Source organism: Vitis riparia, chromosome 19, assembly GCF_004353265.1.
Source record: "Vitis riparia cultivar Riparia Gloire de Montpellier isolate 1030 chromosome 19, EGFV_Vit.rip_1.0, whole genome shotgun sequence".
NCBI lineage: Eukaryota > Viridiplantae > Streptophyta > Magnoliopsida > Vitales > Vitaceae > Vitis > Vitis riparia.
The window spans coordinates 7,937,615-7,954,721 of NC_048449.1; the positions used below are offsets into that span (position 1 = coordinate 7,937,615).

Sequence of the window (17,107 nt, forward strand, 5' to 3'; positions counted from 1 at the left end):
AATAGACTCGGTTAAGACAGTAGAGAGGCCCTAGAAAAATGATCATGAAGAGGACCCTCCAGAAAATTTTAAACCCCCCAACACTTCTCTCTCACACAAATTAAAATGATGCCTAAACTTATAGATAAGAAGCATTTTTAAATTCTATAACTTAAGGATAGTGTCATAGTACCACTCTGCACAGCTACATATAACAGGAATCCAAAGCTCTAACCAGCATCAAACAGTAGAGCATACCTTTCAACATCCTACAACATTAATGGTCAAAAAACGGAATCTTTAAAAGAAATATGGTGGCCTATCTACTCATTGAGCCAACCAGATGAGTTTTGCTTTGAAAATGGGTGATGAAGGCCCGGAGCAAAGCCCATTGAATCAGCTTGGAATCCAGGTCGGGGGGGTGCAAGAGGATCATAGATGTTATTTCTAATTGGCATGGGCCGTTCATATCCAAAAGAATTCATCCTTGTGTGGTTTAATTCATCGAGTTGAGGTGCATATCGCTGCATTGCTGATGTGTTCATCCTACTGTAAGATGACTCCGCTCCTGAACCTGGATGCCCATAAGTAGATGGAAATGAACCCATTTGGCCAAACCGGGGATCCTGACCAGCTAAATAGTTGCTCCTCTGAGACATACCAATGGGATCATGTAGCCCATAAGATTGAACTTGTGATCGTATATCTGCATTCCTTCCATACTCATCTCTGTCTCGGATGCTATGCCTATAACCAAGGTTGTCAATGCTGCCTCTCATGTAACTGGTAAATGGTTCCTCTGAGTTCCTAATTCCATAATCAAGGCCAGGACTAACACCAGTTGACCATCTGTGGATCGTACTAGAAAAAGGTTCTTCACTGTCCAGCCTGTACCTCCTTGCCATGTCCTCTGGAATGCTAGCATGAGACCCACCATATCCTGTTCTCTGTAAACTTGAATCAGGAACACCAGGCTGGAAATGTGGATAAACTTCCTCGCCAACCTCCACAAGTGAGGACTTCTGAGGGCTTCAGGTTGGTGAATGTCCACTGTGGACCTGGCATCACTTGCACGAGGTGAGGAAGTGCAAGAAGTTCCCTTGCACGTCTCACTCACAGGTGTCATTATCTGTTTGTCATCTGATATATTCTCTGTTCTTTTTTCATGCTTCCCTTTACCATGCCTCTGTTTTGAGTTCTCATTGAGAAGCTTCTTCCCATGGTCTTCTCTGTCAACACCACTGTGAGGAGAACTTTCTACACGACCTGCAGTCACAATTTCTCTTCTTTCTTCGTGTTCAAGTTCATGATTTTCCACTGAATGCTCATCCGGCATCATGGAGACATGACCAGAATGAGTCTGATCCTCCATTGGATGATCAAGGACTGGCTCTTCATTCTGAATTTTTTCCAAATGTGACACTCTGCGTCGCCTGGAAACATGGCCACACTTTTGAGCAATGGCCCTGTGTTTAGCAGTCCAATCTTGCCGGCTCCAAAGGTAGAGTAATGGTGGGTTCACATTCCATTGCTCGATTTGTTTGTCATTTACATCAACAGATCCAGGCAAATAAAACGACTGAAAGAGAAGAATACGCCAGCATCAACCACCAAAACATATTTGTATTTTGATGAATATAGTTCAACTTCAGCTATAAAGAAATTGTGAACTTAGTATACCTTGCCTGAGAGTTCATTATCATCCTCCCAGATCAGATCATATGGTGGTCTCTTTTTATCTAGCCTGGTGAAGATAGAACACATCAGAAAGGGAGGGAGGAAAAGAGAGGGATTCAGGAATAATTGAAAGCCACTACCTTTCCGTTTCTGGGGGAACAATAAGAATAAGGAGTTTTGGTTTAAACTGAAGAGCTTTATTAATAAACATGTTTGCCAGAGACGCTTTAACTCCAAAGGGAGGATTTAGCCCCATGATCTACAACAAGCAGCAAGAACAAAGAAATGTTGAAGCAATTGCCAATAGGATAGAGAAATCCAAACACCATACTCTTTAATGAATACAAGCTTTTATTTCTCACCAATTGTGACCCTGTAGGTAATTCCTTCTGTTTAACACTCATCCAATCCCTCTTCTCAAAGTTAAAATCATTCTGCGCAGAAGTACCGAAAGAGATAAATATAAATAATACACACACATACAGATGAGGTGGCACCGAACTAGACTAACATAAGCGAGTAATGAATTTAATAATCACTGTAACAAAACTCCATTTTAGAGTTAGATATATGCAAGCACTGAATTTACAATCACAACAATAAAGCTCACTGCAACAACTTAGCACCAAAAAACTTAACACATGATAATGGAATAGACCAGGGAAAAAGACAAACACCAACTGCCCTTTTGTCTACATTTCATCCCTTAAAGTTCAAATTAGGGAATAATCAAAGACAAATTAAATATCACATTCTTTAAGACATGGGTCACTGGACCATACTGGAGAGGATGTCACTTCCGAGGAACAAAATCTTTTATGTAAAAACATCAAGGTTGCAGGTTTACTACAAACAGAATGTAACACTTGACTATTAGGTCAGCTATTCTCAATTCAACCCCACTAATCAAAGAACATTCAAGTTTTTAACATGTTCAACTTTTAGCTGCTCAATTTTCCTAAACCCTTACTTGATGCAGGTCAAGATCATTAAAAAGACTAAGCTTTTATATAACAAAAGCAATTGTTGAATGTCCAGATCTTGGAGAGTTTCAAGTCAAGTGCCAAAACAATATCCATGGCTAGATGCAACACTATGTCCATGTCTACAGGTCATAGTAAATAAAAGAAATATAGGATGGAGCACATCATAGAAAAATTGGGTGAAACTCATGTAATCAGAGCAATGATCTAAGAACTAAAAGCAAAGATCACCTTGGGTTGAATAACATCATAATTTTTGTATGAGCACTTCTTCCCCATCTCCTCAAGCTTTTGTTTCATCAGGCAACTGAAATCATTAGCACCGCAGCAAAAGTCGACTATCTGTTTAAGAGAAAATTCATAATCCAGTACCCACATTGAGAAATCATAATAGAGGTAGGGCTCTAAAGAGGCTCAAACCATTCGAATTCAGCTTGAGGTTGGCTCATCCTTAGCTTGTTCAAATGCAACCCAAAAGGGGGGGGAAAGAAAAAAAAGCCAATCTCAAATAATAATTAAGCCAGTTTAATTAGCTGAACTCAAGTGTTAACAAGCTCAGTTCAAAAAGGTCACGAGTAACTCGCATAATGTTCATACATTTATATTTTATTCAATTAATTTAGTATATGTTTTTAACATTTTTTTTTTCAAATTAATATAATATTTAACAAAATAGTACTATTTGTTAGAGCATACTATATACATTGTGGACATAAACCTTATAAGTTTCTTTTAGAAAAATCAGTTGTCTAACATGGTATTAGAGCCTCATTTGACCTATCATGCATCTGAACCTTATTGCATGTTTATTTCCTCAATTTATTAAAGCCCAAAAAGAGGCCACCTTGGCTATGTTTGGGGACTGTTCTAAAGAATAGTTTTTTGTTTTTGAGAACAAAAAATAGGAAAACATGTTTGGTTGTCAATTGTTCCTATAACAAGTTTCTGAGAATAGTTCTAAAAACAGAGTGTCTTTTGAGAACATATTTAAGTTTTCTAGAGGCTGTTTTAAAAATAATTGTATATATACAAAGAATGACTGAAAATAAAAGTTATTTTTAAAAAAATATTTGAAAACATAGAAAATACGTAAAGAACGTTCCAAGTTCCCAACCAAACTTTTATTTTGGGAGAATAGTTATTTTTAAAATTGCTGTTAAAAACTGTTTTCAAAAACGTTCCCAAACAAGTCCTTTATTTCCCCAATTTATTAAGTCCATGTGTATAATAAGCCTAAATAAGACTACACATGAGGGAGGGTATTAGAGCACACAATATACATTGTGGACCCAAATCTAACAAGCTTAAGTTTTTAGTTAAATTGGTTGTCTAACAATATACATACATACATTTATATATATATACATATATATATATAGCAAAATCTCAATAAATAAATGTTTAATAAACTAATAAAATTTTGTGGCCCCAACTCGATTTAGTGTACTAAATTAAGAACTTCGTTACATGCATAAGATAATAATTTTTTTAGAAATTCTTAAGGGCCCAAGGAAATATAAATTAATAATTAATGAAAAACATATAAAAATAGCAAACAAAAATTCATAATACAATATTAAGTAACCTTTTTCAACTTCCATTGTCTCAATTCAACTCTCTCTCAAAATATGGATCTAAAGTTGTCTGTCTTTTCTTCATACCTAAACCGAACTCAACCTCATCCTTAATTTTTTGCAATGCATGTACTACCTAGTATTTTAGTAGTCTCTTAGGCTTCTATGTATTAAATTTTGACTACATTTTAGTGTTTTTAATTTATAAGTCATACATGTATAAGTGTTGTAATAAAAACATAATGCTCGCTCTGTATTAATAAATATCTATGTATCAACAAATTAATAAATTATTTTTTATCAATAAATCAATAACCCCATTAAGATAATAATTTTTCTCAGTCCCCAGATTATTATTCTATAGAGATTTTACCATATAATGTGTAAATATCATATTCTTAATTTAAATATTTAACAAATTTATAATGTGTAAATATTATTAATTACATCAACCATACAAAAGAAAACATGATAATAAATCAAATATATTTTTCAATAAGCAAGCAAAGAAATATATTACAAGCGTCTAGCAAAAGGGCACACTGAAACACATAGAACGTATACAAGGGCACCAAAAGGCCAGATAATAAATAAAACATGATGATGCTTTAGTAGTAGAGATTTTCCATTTTTTTTTAATTAAGGAATCAAATGCTCAAATCATTTTTTAGCCTTCAAAAAGGGCTAATTTTCTAGTTTTAAACTTTTACTTGAGTTTGAACTTTAACTCATCTTTCAATGAGCCAAGTTGAGCTAAACTCAAGCTTACTTAAAAAAAAATGTAAGCTTGAGCAAAGTGCCTCAAACTTCTGCCAAGCTCAAGCCAAGCCCGATAACCAAAACAAATGAAATGCAAATCATGTAAGGAGTAAAAGTACTTACTGTGTCACCATTTTTTACATAATAATGGAGCTTCTCAACAATCTGCACATTGGAAATCATTCTTTTAGGATCACCAAATTTTGATATAAGTGGAAATTTGTACTCAATTTTTATATAAGGTAGAAAGTCCAAATCCAATAATGGGGGAAGAAGAAAATGTAATGAGAACATAATATAACTAGAGGAAGATTCTCTATTCAAATATGAGCTCTTGTTGAATCAAAGTCACTAGTCAAAGATCAAAGTACCAAAATGCTCACAGAAGCAACCTTGAAAGTTAAGAACACAAGTATTATCAGAAGTCTCCAGTTCTAACCATTAGAAACTATTAATTTGAGAATTGAAAATTATACTTATCTCACACAAAATTGAACTAATTCTTTTCAAAACTGATCAGATTATACTACAGTTCCATAGAAAAAGACAACTCCAATGGGCCCGAATTCCCAACCTCTAACATGAGGTTACTTGGGAGCCTCCAGTTACAAACTGAGCCACAACTCAGTGGTAACCAGCAAATTACAAATTCCTACCAACTTTTTCAAACAAAAGTTCGAATGGAATGTTTAGTGGAGGAAAAAAAATAAGAAATTGAAATAGCTTACATCATTTCTGATCAAAAAAAAAAAAAAAAATAGCTGTCATCGTTAGATTTCACTTCAATTTTTTTACCAGAACAATAGCATTACTAATTAGTTCTTAAGCTAAGCTTTTAAACTTGCAAGGCGCATAAATGGAGAGTTTTTAGATGCAGCAAATCTTAATCTGGATGTTATTATTTGAATGACCAATGCCCACGAGCATTTGAAACATTATATGACAGAATAAGAGGTTGTGCTGACTGCTGATAGCTCCTCCACACTAACTCCATAGGCTACAATGACAAATAGCATACCGCCACATCAAATGATAGCCAGGGAGCCTCCATCATCGCATGGGGAAGGAACATTTTAATAAGGTAGTATTGGACACGAATGTACTTAAGAAGAACCCTTTTTGCTTCATATCAGAAAAGTGAAAGTGATAAACGATTGTTGCTTTCACCTGACATGGTTTTCCATCACTGCAGTTGATAAAATAACCTGAGGAAGGTTACTGTAATTTTAGGAACACAAGTGTAGGTAGCTCTGTGTATCAAAACCTGAGCAGATAAGTATAATTCACCCTCCATTGAGTGGAGGTGAGGTAGGACAATGTGAAGCAATTCACTGCATTTGCTAACTGCATATCCTAACTACCAAGTCCTCTGTGTAGAAAAATCACTTTTGAGAAAATAAACAGGTGCCTTGGGTGATGCATGAAATTCCAACAAGATACAGTGTTGATTGGGCATAAAAATGAGTTGAACTAACAATATGTATTTTAAAGGAAGAAGATTACAGGAAAAATGAAATCACTATAAATTAAATATATTAATAAAAAATATTGTTTTTCTCACTACAGATGTTAGGATAAAAATAGTATAAGAAAATGCAGAAAATGATAAAGCTAGTCAACAAGTGGAAGCTTCCATGACCATAAAGAGACACTGTTTACCTCTTTAAGCTTGTCCACTTTTGTGAAGTGGCGACCAAAAGAAGTATACCGCATGCCATGGAGAAAAGGTGCAAGATAAACTTTAAGCTTGTTCTGCAGAAATACGAATAACAAGCTCATGACACAAGATTACAAAGTTGTTTTCACATATCAAATATCATAAGTCAAGAAAATAGATGCAAATCACCATGGGCATTGCAACCCAAATGGTATTGAGGGGCTTCCAAGAGACCTCATATTACAAGGTCATGAGTTAAGCCTGTCTTGTTAGTTTAGCGTTTACTCCCAATAAAATAACCATCTCCAAAATACTTGAGAGTTAAAACAATAAAAAGGAAAAGGAAGCAACAGACATAACAACAGGAGCTACATGGAAATGAAAGCAGAAAACTGTGACACATGAACTTGTTGTATATAGACCCAAAAGAAGAAAGTGGATACAAAAACATCTCTTTTCCTTATTCAAGTAACCTCAACAACCAAATTACAGAGCCAACCTAGGTTTCTGAAAATGACATGCCCAACTTCAACTTAAGAAGCCAATTCTTACCTCTTTTTCTTTTTCTGCTCTCCTCTTCTTTCTTTTTTTCCATTTTTTCTTTTTCTTTTTCTCTGATTTTGTTGCTTGCAACTTTTAATTATCGTTTAGGCTCTAATCATTGAATAAGCTAAAATGATTATTCCATCCTTTTTCTTAGACACACAGAAGGGAACATCTCACAAGCCCTACACATGAACAGTAGATTCAAGCCCTACACATGAATTGAAGGGTATGTTTAGCAATGCACAAACACCACTGGATGAACCCCATGTAGAAAGAGACCTAAGGCAATTATCATCAGCAATGCCTAAACTAGTGTTTTAATGGCACCTGGTCCTTGAGTAATGTGAAGTCCACTAGCTTTAAGTTGGCCAGTCAAAATTCCACCTAATTCCTGTCCTTAATTAAAATCATAGCATCATAAAAAAAAAATTCCTTTAAAACACTTTTTATAAGCATATAGAATTTGACAAGAAAGCTAGAAGGGATGAGATGAGCCACCATGCACATGCAAGTGCACAAAGATGTGTGCTACGTCAACTATCATCATGCAAGATACACAAAAATGTGCACTACATCAACTTTTATCACTGACTCAAAATCACGAAAAGGATGAAAAATCCAAAGCAGTTCTTTTTTTGCTGTTTCGGGAGAAAAATGTGCTTTACATCGACTATTATACAATGCTTTCAAAACGGAAGAATCACTGAACTGGAGAAGTCACTTGGTCACAGTTTATTGGTCAGACCAATGGTTCAACTGCAGTTGAACCGCAATGTCAACATGACATCATAAATATATAATTACAACATTTAAATGTTAAGAAAATCTATCTAAAAATGAAATAAAATTTTATTATTTAACTCTACTTCAACAATCATATATTTCGTTATTCTACCATCATTATATTATTTTTACATTTATCATCTTACAAAACAATAAGAGTATTTTAATTTTCAAAAGTTGTATATTGGTCTTGACCATGTATATATCAAACAGTAATGTTGGCACAATGGTCATTGAGGAAAATAAAAATTTGTAGGAGTAATTGGAAATGAAAATCCATATATCAAGCCCAACCTCCTGCATGCATTCCATAAAAATGAAAAGGAGCCAGATTTGGATGGAAAACCAGGCTGAGTCAGCCAGTTCAACACCAATTTCAATCAAGTCAGGCTGAAAAGGTAAAATGAACCTAAAGGACCACAGGCTGATGGTTGGACCAACTAGTTTGGTTCGGTTTTTAAAACAATGATTTTATACACTAAAGATGGTAAATATCCTTATTTTCCAATTATAGCATCGTCAAAGGAAAAAATTTCTCCTAGATTCAAATAAAATAAAATAAAAATCCTATCGAGGTGACAGGTGGAGTGGAAGCCCAATATTACTAAGCTCTTGTACCAAAGGCAAAGAACAGCATGCTGAAATGGGATAATAAATAAATTTTAAATACAGCTAGTAACAAAAAATAGGATCCAGAGCTGGCAACCACCTTCCACTTAACTATCTGGTTCAAAACCTCTGGCTCACAAACAGCTTTTGCATCTTCAATACTGCCCCCTCCTTCTAGCTTCTTTAAAGCTGCTCGAAGAGCCTGCAATAAAAGATAAAGTAAAAGCATCAAGAGAAAATTCTTTTTCAGTAAAATGACACCATGGTTCAAAGCTTTGATTTACACTTCAAAACTATCAAGACATACCTCAATAGAGCCCTCCACCTTTCCCTGTGTAATAGTCCTGTCAACTGTATTTTTTGACGAGTATGCATGGGTAGATGGCACTTTGTGCTTTTTCATGACATCTTCCAAAGTTATTAAAGACTTGGACTCCTTAATTATGGCCAATATTCTGCATTACAGGATGTCACTTCCAGAATATGAGATGATTCGAATTATGTACCAAAAAAATTCCAATCCCAACCGAATGCAATTAGTATAAATCTGATGAAATTTTAGAAAATAATGATGCAATTATCTAGTAATGCAAAGAGAAGTGTATAACCTATTCTCTGAATCCCGATCTAATGAAGGCAATGAACTGCTCGTTATCTTTGTGACAACCTTTTGTTCCAGTTCACTATTAGGTGTATCCTCCTTCCTAGGCTCAGACCTATTCTTGATTAGGGCATATAACTGTTCTCCCAAGGATGTCTTGTTTTCATCAGCCATGGATGACTTATCCACTTTCTTTGAAATGGATTTTACATTGTCATCCAATGATTTTTTGGAGAAACCGGTTACTTTGAGTCTCTTTGAAGGATCTGGTCCAGATGATCTTTTCTCACTTTTTTTGGTAGAATCACCATCTTTCACAGTAGAAGACGACTTCTCAACCCGTTTCGTTGCCTTGACAGCCATTCTTTCACGTGGGGAGTCTTCTGAGACCAGACTTCTCTTCTTTGACACAACCTTGTCCAAGTCCTTTCTGCTTGAGAACAACTCCGATCTTCGTTTTTCCATTTTTTCTTCATCATTAGGGAATTTTATGTGATCTCTTATAGGGGTCCCAAGTAGTTCATCAATCTCATGTTTTCTGGTCAAAGTAATTGATGATAAATGTCACGAGTTGCTATAGAAAATATAGAGAAGAAAAAAAGCTTATCACATTAAATGCTCACAAGCAATATATTAAAATACGGTTGGGCAATAGGCCATCCCAAGCCCTCTGTATGATTCCTTCTTCATCCAAGTCTTCAAAAGAAATTTTCCTGATAAAAATAACTTGAGCATCAACCATCCATACATTACCCATACACTACTAATTAAGTAAAAAAAATCATAATATTTTATAACAATATTGAAAGATAAAATATGAATCATAGAAACAATCAGGCAGTACCTAGGCAGGCATTTCCTATGATATGACTTGGGACAACGTCTACATATAGCAAACTGCAACTCCAGATCCTTTTTATCTTCTCCTTGTTTACAGACATGGCATCTATGAATAGGGCAAGCAAATAATTCCCCTGCATAAATATTTTTCTGAAGCTCTTCTGCTGCAGCTTCATCCTCCCGGTGAAGCAGTTTTGCAACGCATTGTGGATGATAAAATCGTCCACAGGTTGCATTAGCACAGAGAAAGACCTAAAAAGCAATTGGTGAAGAAAATATGAGCCACTGAAGTTAAGATCCACATAGATAGTATATTCATGGAGAAAAACTGGAAGAAACAATCCTTGGGAATCTTTGAAATGGCAAACTAATTCCCAATCAGTTAACCTATATTCTAACCGCAGTAATCAATTACGACTACAATAATCCGATACAAGAGACAAACGGGTCAATTCCGATGCAACTATGTGAAGAAAATAAAAAACTTGTGATGGCAAACATAATAGGACATCAGATGTGTTAAAAATTAATGCAGAGGATTTATGGAAGTGGTAATCTTTTAACTGAAATACCAAGTAATGACTAGCGTCTGAGGGGGCAAAGGGTGTGTTCAAAGTTTGGAACACACCAAAAGAAAGGCAAAAAAATTATTTGAAGCTTTTATAGCTAAGTTATCCCAAAAATACTTTGTAAATCTGACAGAATCACAGGGAGCTACAAAAACCTCAGCTGTCAATGTTCTAATTAAGTCATCAAACAGAAAAATAATATAAAATCAACAAACCAAAATTCCATCCATTCAATGTTTTATAGCAGCTTTATACCTCAGCGCCTGAAGATTTGTCAGAAGAGCCAAGCTTCCCACAAGAGAAACACTGGTGCTGCTTGTATTTACAGTTTTTACAATAAAAATTCTGCATGGCCTGCCATGTAGTAAAATAAAATGAAAGTACGAAAAAAGAAACAAGAAGAAAAACTCAAAATCAAAAAATGCCCCAGGAGCACATATCCACGTGCACACCAGAAAGTAATAATAATAAATATGAAAAAAATAGCATACTTCTACTTGAGCCACAGACATTCCAAGTGTAGCACAGAGTGATTCCTCTCCAGCTTCTTTAGTTGCATGAAATGACCTCATACATCTCCCTTCGCAGCTGCATCATAAACAATAACATAGATTTTAAAATGTAGTTATCAAAATGATGCTCAGTTAATCAAATACAAAACCATGATAAGATCTGTCTAAAGCTAGGTAATAGTTTAAAAGATATAAAAGCGGTGCACCATATTACTTGGAGGGAGAAAGATTAGACAAATATATAAAAGTAGGAAGCAAACAACCTTCTTGGAAGATTAAAGCTGCCATGTAGAACTAAGGCATTTCATGACAAATCTTTTGAAAATTAGACAATATTTTCCACAAGGACACACAAAAACAAATGGATCTAATGGTTTTAGTGCATCAGAATATAAGAATCTAATCATTATGTCCCCAGTCAAACAACCCTTATACTTCCAAACAAACTAATGAGAGTGTACATTTTGTTTATATATTTCATTTTTACATGAAATTTGTTTTCTCCATCAAGGGAGTATGTTAGGGCCTTGTATAGCATTCAATTTTATTCTGCAGATATAACAGAGCTACATCTGCTGCATGATGATGACAAAAACCAAGAATCACTCAACTCTTTTATAATAGTTTATACCAAAAAGTAAAAATATAAAAATAAAATAAAAATGAGCCTGACAATGTCAGCACATGTTGTCACTATGCATCAATAGTTATAACAACAACAATAACAATAAAAGAAACAGCAAACTCAACCAGACTAGAAACAACCATAATGACGATGATGAATTAAACCTTAAATTACCAGGGAATCTTCCAAGGACACTAAATTTTATGCAATACAAGATGAGGTCATGGAGATGTAATAGAAGTTCTCAAGTACAAAAGGAACATCTTATCAAAAAATGTAAGTACAACTGTAATAAATAAATAATGCATACCACAAAAGATCACCACCATTATCACACATCGAACACACAGAATCAAACAGGTCCTCCTCTTCATCAGAACCAACTTCTCCGGTTTCACTTATTCCATCTTCATCCATATAATCAACTATAAACCCAGGCTTAGATGTAGTTGGAACATCCTGCTAAACCAACAAGTGCACTTGCTCAATAAAGAAAAACTTGCACAAAAAGGAATAATCAAGTTAAAGATCAAAGTTTTAAGAGGACAAGTGGGCAAAAACAGAAAAGCACGAGAGTCAAACCTCAAAAGATTTCCTCTTCCTGGGCTTCTCCTCAAGAAATGTAAGCAAAAACTGATCAACAAATAAATTGTCAAGATCACAAAGTGCAAAAGAAAATATAAATTCTTGATACACTAATTCCTAGATATGATCTTGAACAAAGAACAACCGTATTTCAAATGAAACTCAACTTGCAGGTAACTGTTATTTACAACAAACACGAAGTAAACCAAGCAAAAACAACTACAAAACAAGGTGCAGCAAGAAGCACACATAATGAATGTTACATTGAATCAGACAAGTTGTATTCAAATAAATGCAAAACAGAATGCCCAAGGCTTTTATGTTATCTTTTCTTTTTAAAACTTGATGGATACATCCCCATGAGTGCTACGGTTTCATAATAGCCACTGTGGTAATGTTTTAAAGCTGTTCTCTGTTTGTAGTCATCAGCAGGGAATAAAATATCGGGATATTTCGCCAAAATATCGCCAATATTTCAGTGTATCGGTACATGTCGACACGACATTTGCCACAGAAATATCGGAGGTCAACACGGGTCAAACCAGCTAAAAATGTTCTGCTGATGCCCAAAATCCCTCCATTTCGCTTCTCACAGGACTTGAACCCCCGACCTAAAGGTTGGGGAGGACACCTAGCGACCATCCAGGCAACATTGCAGTTTGTTTATAATCCGGCACCATACATATATATATTAAAAGTGTTCATATACACAAAATATTAAAACAATCCTTTAAATTACGAATTAATTATAATTATTTTATAAGTAAATAAAAAATTTTCATTTAATTAAGTAGCAATAAGTTTTTAATATCATTAATATATTATTAATTAAATATTAAAAAATTATACATTTATTATCATTTAATACAATTAAATTAAATATATCATAATTTTAATATTAAATATACTTTAAAATTAAACATATTATAATCAAATATCACAATATTATTATTGAATAATATTTGATGTAATTTAATAATCAATGTATATATATATATGCATAACATGTTAGAATTTTTAACCAATATAATCGAGGCTTATTGAGTTGGGACCAATATTGTCTCCAACAGCAAGACGGGGTTCCTTCATCTATCAATCCCATTGAACCACATCGATCCTCATTTTGGTACTAAAGGGACATTGCAATGTAATGTGTACAAATTATTGATATTTAATAAAATGAAGTATTTTATGTAACTTTATAATGAGAACAATTACAAAATTAACATTTCTTATAGATCGACATAATATAATTACATCTAATATCGTAAATTATATCATATGTATATCAATTTTTTCAATAAAACAACTTTAAAATGTCTATTATACTTCTAATTATATTATTATGAGGTTTTCCTTACATTTCCATGAGTTTTTAACAATTTTGAGTCTACCGATATTTTTTTCCAAAATATCCGCCGATATATCCATAAAATCGAAGTAACGATATATCCGTGATTACCGATATTTTCCTCCTTGGTCATCAGAAGGTTCAGAAAAATGGCACCGAAAGATAAATTTTCAGGACTCATTATTGGCAACATCTCCTTCAACTATGATTGTAAAGATTCTTAAATTTTTAAACTCTTCTTGCACATCCAAATACTTGTTAAAACTCACCACTTCTAGTGCCTTGCCTACCAAGGTAGGCGCCTTGTTGCATAGGCACGCCACATCTATTTTCTTTTTTTCAAGGTCATGGAACAGTGCGGTCAATTTGGCCCTTTTTCTTCTAAATTGAACATATTTGGTGATACATAAGAGTAAGACAGATGTTTGCATGTCCAAATATAAAAGTATTTTATAGAATCTCACATGCACACTAGGCCGTGCCTCACTTCACTCAAGTGTGTGCCTTGGGTTGTCCTAAGGCCCCAAGAGATCTTTGCACCTTGTTCCTTAGGGAACTATGCACCTGTCAAAGACCTTGATCTTCCAACTTAACCTTTTTCATAACAAAAAGTTTCAGAGAAAATCTTTTATTACAATTGCCAAATCCCAATAACAAGATGAGCCAAAACAAAATCTGGAACCGACTTTAATTATAACCAATGTATTTGCTTGTGCCAAGACAGATGAGATGTTTGCCAATGTTGAATCAGGTCAAAATAGATTGGGCACTAATAAACCTACCAGCACATATATAAATCTAGTAGTATCAAATTTACTAAAATGGCATGAAGAAAAAGTGACACCTTTGTGTCACTTTTTTATACTTGTAAATGGTTCTACATAAAAGAAGCAATTAGACATCTAGTAAACAAGTGAAACACCATTTTTCAAGTCACAATTGTCACCCATTTTGTAGGTAAAATAGTGCCAATGAAAGAAAGACACAAAGATCAAAAAACATAATTAATCATCTAATGTGCACAATATGAACAATAATATCTTGTTGCAATGTTTTAAACAATAATGAAGAACAAACCTTGGATTTTGCTAAGCCCTCATCCCTTTTAACAGCTTCACCGATTAAAGTGGTATGATCCACCAAATCATTCTCAGAAGGTCTGACATCGTACAAGCTGAAAGGTGCACAACAAATGTCAACAATTGCACCTACAAAAAATAAACTGAAAGATGAAAGGATTGAAAACCTAATATGATTACCTGAAAACTCTAGACAAGTGATCCCATAATGATTTCCCAGATGTTTCAGGATTTTTCTTCATAGAATGAAGACACCACACAGTTATCAAGATAGACCTGATAATATCCTCAAAGCTCTTCCTTGGCTTTTGAAGCTTGATCCAGTTATTTTCCTTGGAGAGCACTGATATTTCAGGATTCAGATCGGAAAGATCAAACTTCCATGCAATGACCTGCTTATAAATCTTCTGTAGCCCATTGTCAGCATTACCATCCAAGAAAATAGGTTCCTTCTTGCTATCCAGGTTGTCACCCTTGCTCCATTGAATAGGCAGAACCGAAAATGATATGGGTTCACCTTTGTCATCTACAAAATGGTAATTTGAGACAGACCCTGGCAGAGTCTCACCCTCATCATCTGAAGATGCCATTTCTCTTCAATTCACAAGCTCACCTCACAGCCTAACAGAACACATGGACAGAGAATAAAAAAATATGAGAGTGAAGAGACAATGAATGCAATTCCATCTTTCAGCGTAAATCAAATTGGTCCAGATTTGCCTTAATGTCTTTTTGGTCAAAAGAAACCATGATATGAAAATCGGCAAACGGAAATAGAAAATTAAAACAACTTGATTTCATAAAATCCTAAGACACTTAATATGTCATTATTTTTGGAAGGCTGATAGTTTTTCTTCCATTTGTTCAATATCATGGAATATAAGAAATTGATATTTTGAATCCTAAAAATTTTCAAATTTAGGGACCCAAAAAAGCAGAAATCTTTGCTCCAACTTCAAGCATATTCTACCTCAATTTTCACAGCAACTAAACAGAGGATTATGGTTCTGGTACTTACAAGGCAGTCACAAATTACAACTTCACATACCATGCAAAAAAATAATATATATATATATATATATATATATATATATATATATATATATATAAGAAATTTAGATGCCACATTGACTTTCTAGGGTTTCAATGACCGAGAGTATCAGCGTAACAGCCCGTTTGATTGATGAGAAAGCACACCCAAAAATAAAAAGAAAACGTGATTCACAAATCCCAGTCTCCTCATTGCTATTCTGGACGAATATCCCATTTTTCCTTCCGTTTGGTTGTTGAGAAAACGCAGGAAAACAAACAAAAACAAATGAAATCTTCAAAATCCTCTTTTTAAAGCTATATTGATTTCCCATGTACCAAAATTCTCCTCAGACGAAGCCAAACAATTGTAAAACGCTCGGTTGGGTGGAATTTAGATGTGATTAAAAAAATAAATAAATTTCCCTTATTTTCCTCTATTTTCTCGGCAACCCAGCAGAAACACCCATTGTTCTCTCTCAACATTCTCTCCTTTTCTCAGAAACCAAACAGCGACTCATCGCCGGAAAAGGGTTTACCTTATCAGAATACAAACAACCCAGCAGCAATCGCTTCCTCACCGCGCCCTAAGAAGAGAAAAAAAAAGAGGCAGAAGGATCTCCTCCCCCTTACCGCCTTCTATTCGGTCACCAGAATACAAGCACTAGAGTTTTGTGCAAACACTCCCTTTTATAAATTATGTTCCTAAGTCGGTTTTATATATTTGGGAAACACTCCCTTTTCTTTTCTTTTTCTTTTTTCTTTCTTTTTCTTCTTCATTTTGGGCCCTTTTTTTTATTTTTAGAAACTTTCCATAAAAAAAATAAATCAATATTCTATAACAGTGTCCTAAAAGGTATGTGCGAATTTTGGAAAAGATGTTTTAGGGATTTAGGTGCATTAAATACTAAAATGTTATATATATTTTCTAATTTATAGATGTGATATCCCAATCTTGGACGAAAAAAGTTTTGATATAATATAAATATAGTTTCTTTGTGTGTGAGTACTTATTTGGGTTTAGAGGGAATAATATTTATATAATTTGAAGTAATCCTAAGAAGTATCTCAGTTGGTCTAGTATTGGATTTGCTTCTCAATGGTCACCAAGTCATTGGAGGTTTACCCGGTCATTAACTGCAGGGCCCCATGGGATTAGTCGAGATGCGCATAAGCCGACCCGAACATTCACGATTATATATATATATATATATATATATATATATATATATATATATATATATATATATATATATATATATTTATAATTTGAAGCAAGTTGTTATGAATGGTATGAAAACCGATCTCTATCCTGATGTCTCGTAATCTTATGAAACATAATAAGGACA

General features: G+C 34.3%; 1 protein-coding gene across 2 annotated transcripts; it reads right to left on the reverse strand.

Annotated features, from left to right (window-relative positions):
- Window positions 1-118: 118 nt before the first annotated feature.
- On the reverse strand, window positions 119-16,435 carry LOC117908711 (protein ENHANCED DOWNY MILDEW 2). Of its 2 annotated transcripts, none has more exons than XM_034822393.1 (19): window positions 16,298-16,435; window positions 14,910-15,350; window positions 14,728-14,824; window positions 12,297-12,347; window positions 12,025-12,173; window positions 11,069-11,165; window positions 10,833-10,931; window positions 10,013-10,260; window positions 9,792-9,881; window positions 9,176-9,706; window positions 8,875-9,022; window positions 8,668-8,769; window positions 6,632-6,724; window positions 5,096-5,137; window positions 2,871-2,981; window positions 2,019-2,090; window positions 1,797-1,915; window positions 1,660-1,723; window positions 119-1,558 (listed from the first exon to the last, which is right to left on the reverse strand). In XM_034822393.1, the coding sequence occupies exons 2-19, from the start codon at window positions 15,317-15,319 to the stop codon at window positions 755-757; spliced, it is 3,327 nt and encodes a 1,108-aa protein (XP_034678284.1). In that variant the 5' UTR covers window positions 15,320-15,350; window positions 16,298-16,435; the 3' UTR covers window positions 119-754. The 2 variants fall into 2 exon arrangements, with proteins under 2 accessions (XP_034678284.1, XP_034678283.1); XM_034822392.1 differs by having other exon boundaries at window positions 12,025-12,176.
- Between the last annotated feature and the right edge of the window lie 672 nt (window positions 16,436-17,107).

Coding starts and splice junctions, on each gene's coding strand:
- LOC117908711 (XM_034822392.1), bottom strand. CDS start 15,319: ATGGCATCTTCAGATGATGAGGGTGAGACTCTGCCAGGGTCTGTCTCA. Junction 12,348..14,727: donor AGGGCTTAGCAAAATCCAAG/GTTTGTTCTTCA, acceptor TTTGTTGATCAG/TTTTTGCTTACATTTCTTGA. Junction 2,982..5,095: donor ATGTAAAAAATGGTGACACA/GTAAGTACTTTT, acceptor TCTCTTAAACAG/ATAGTCGACTTTTGCTGCGG.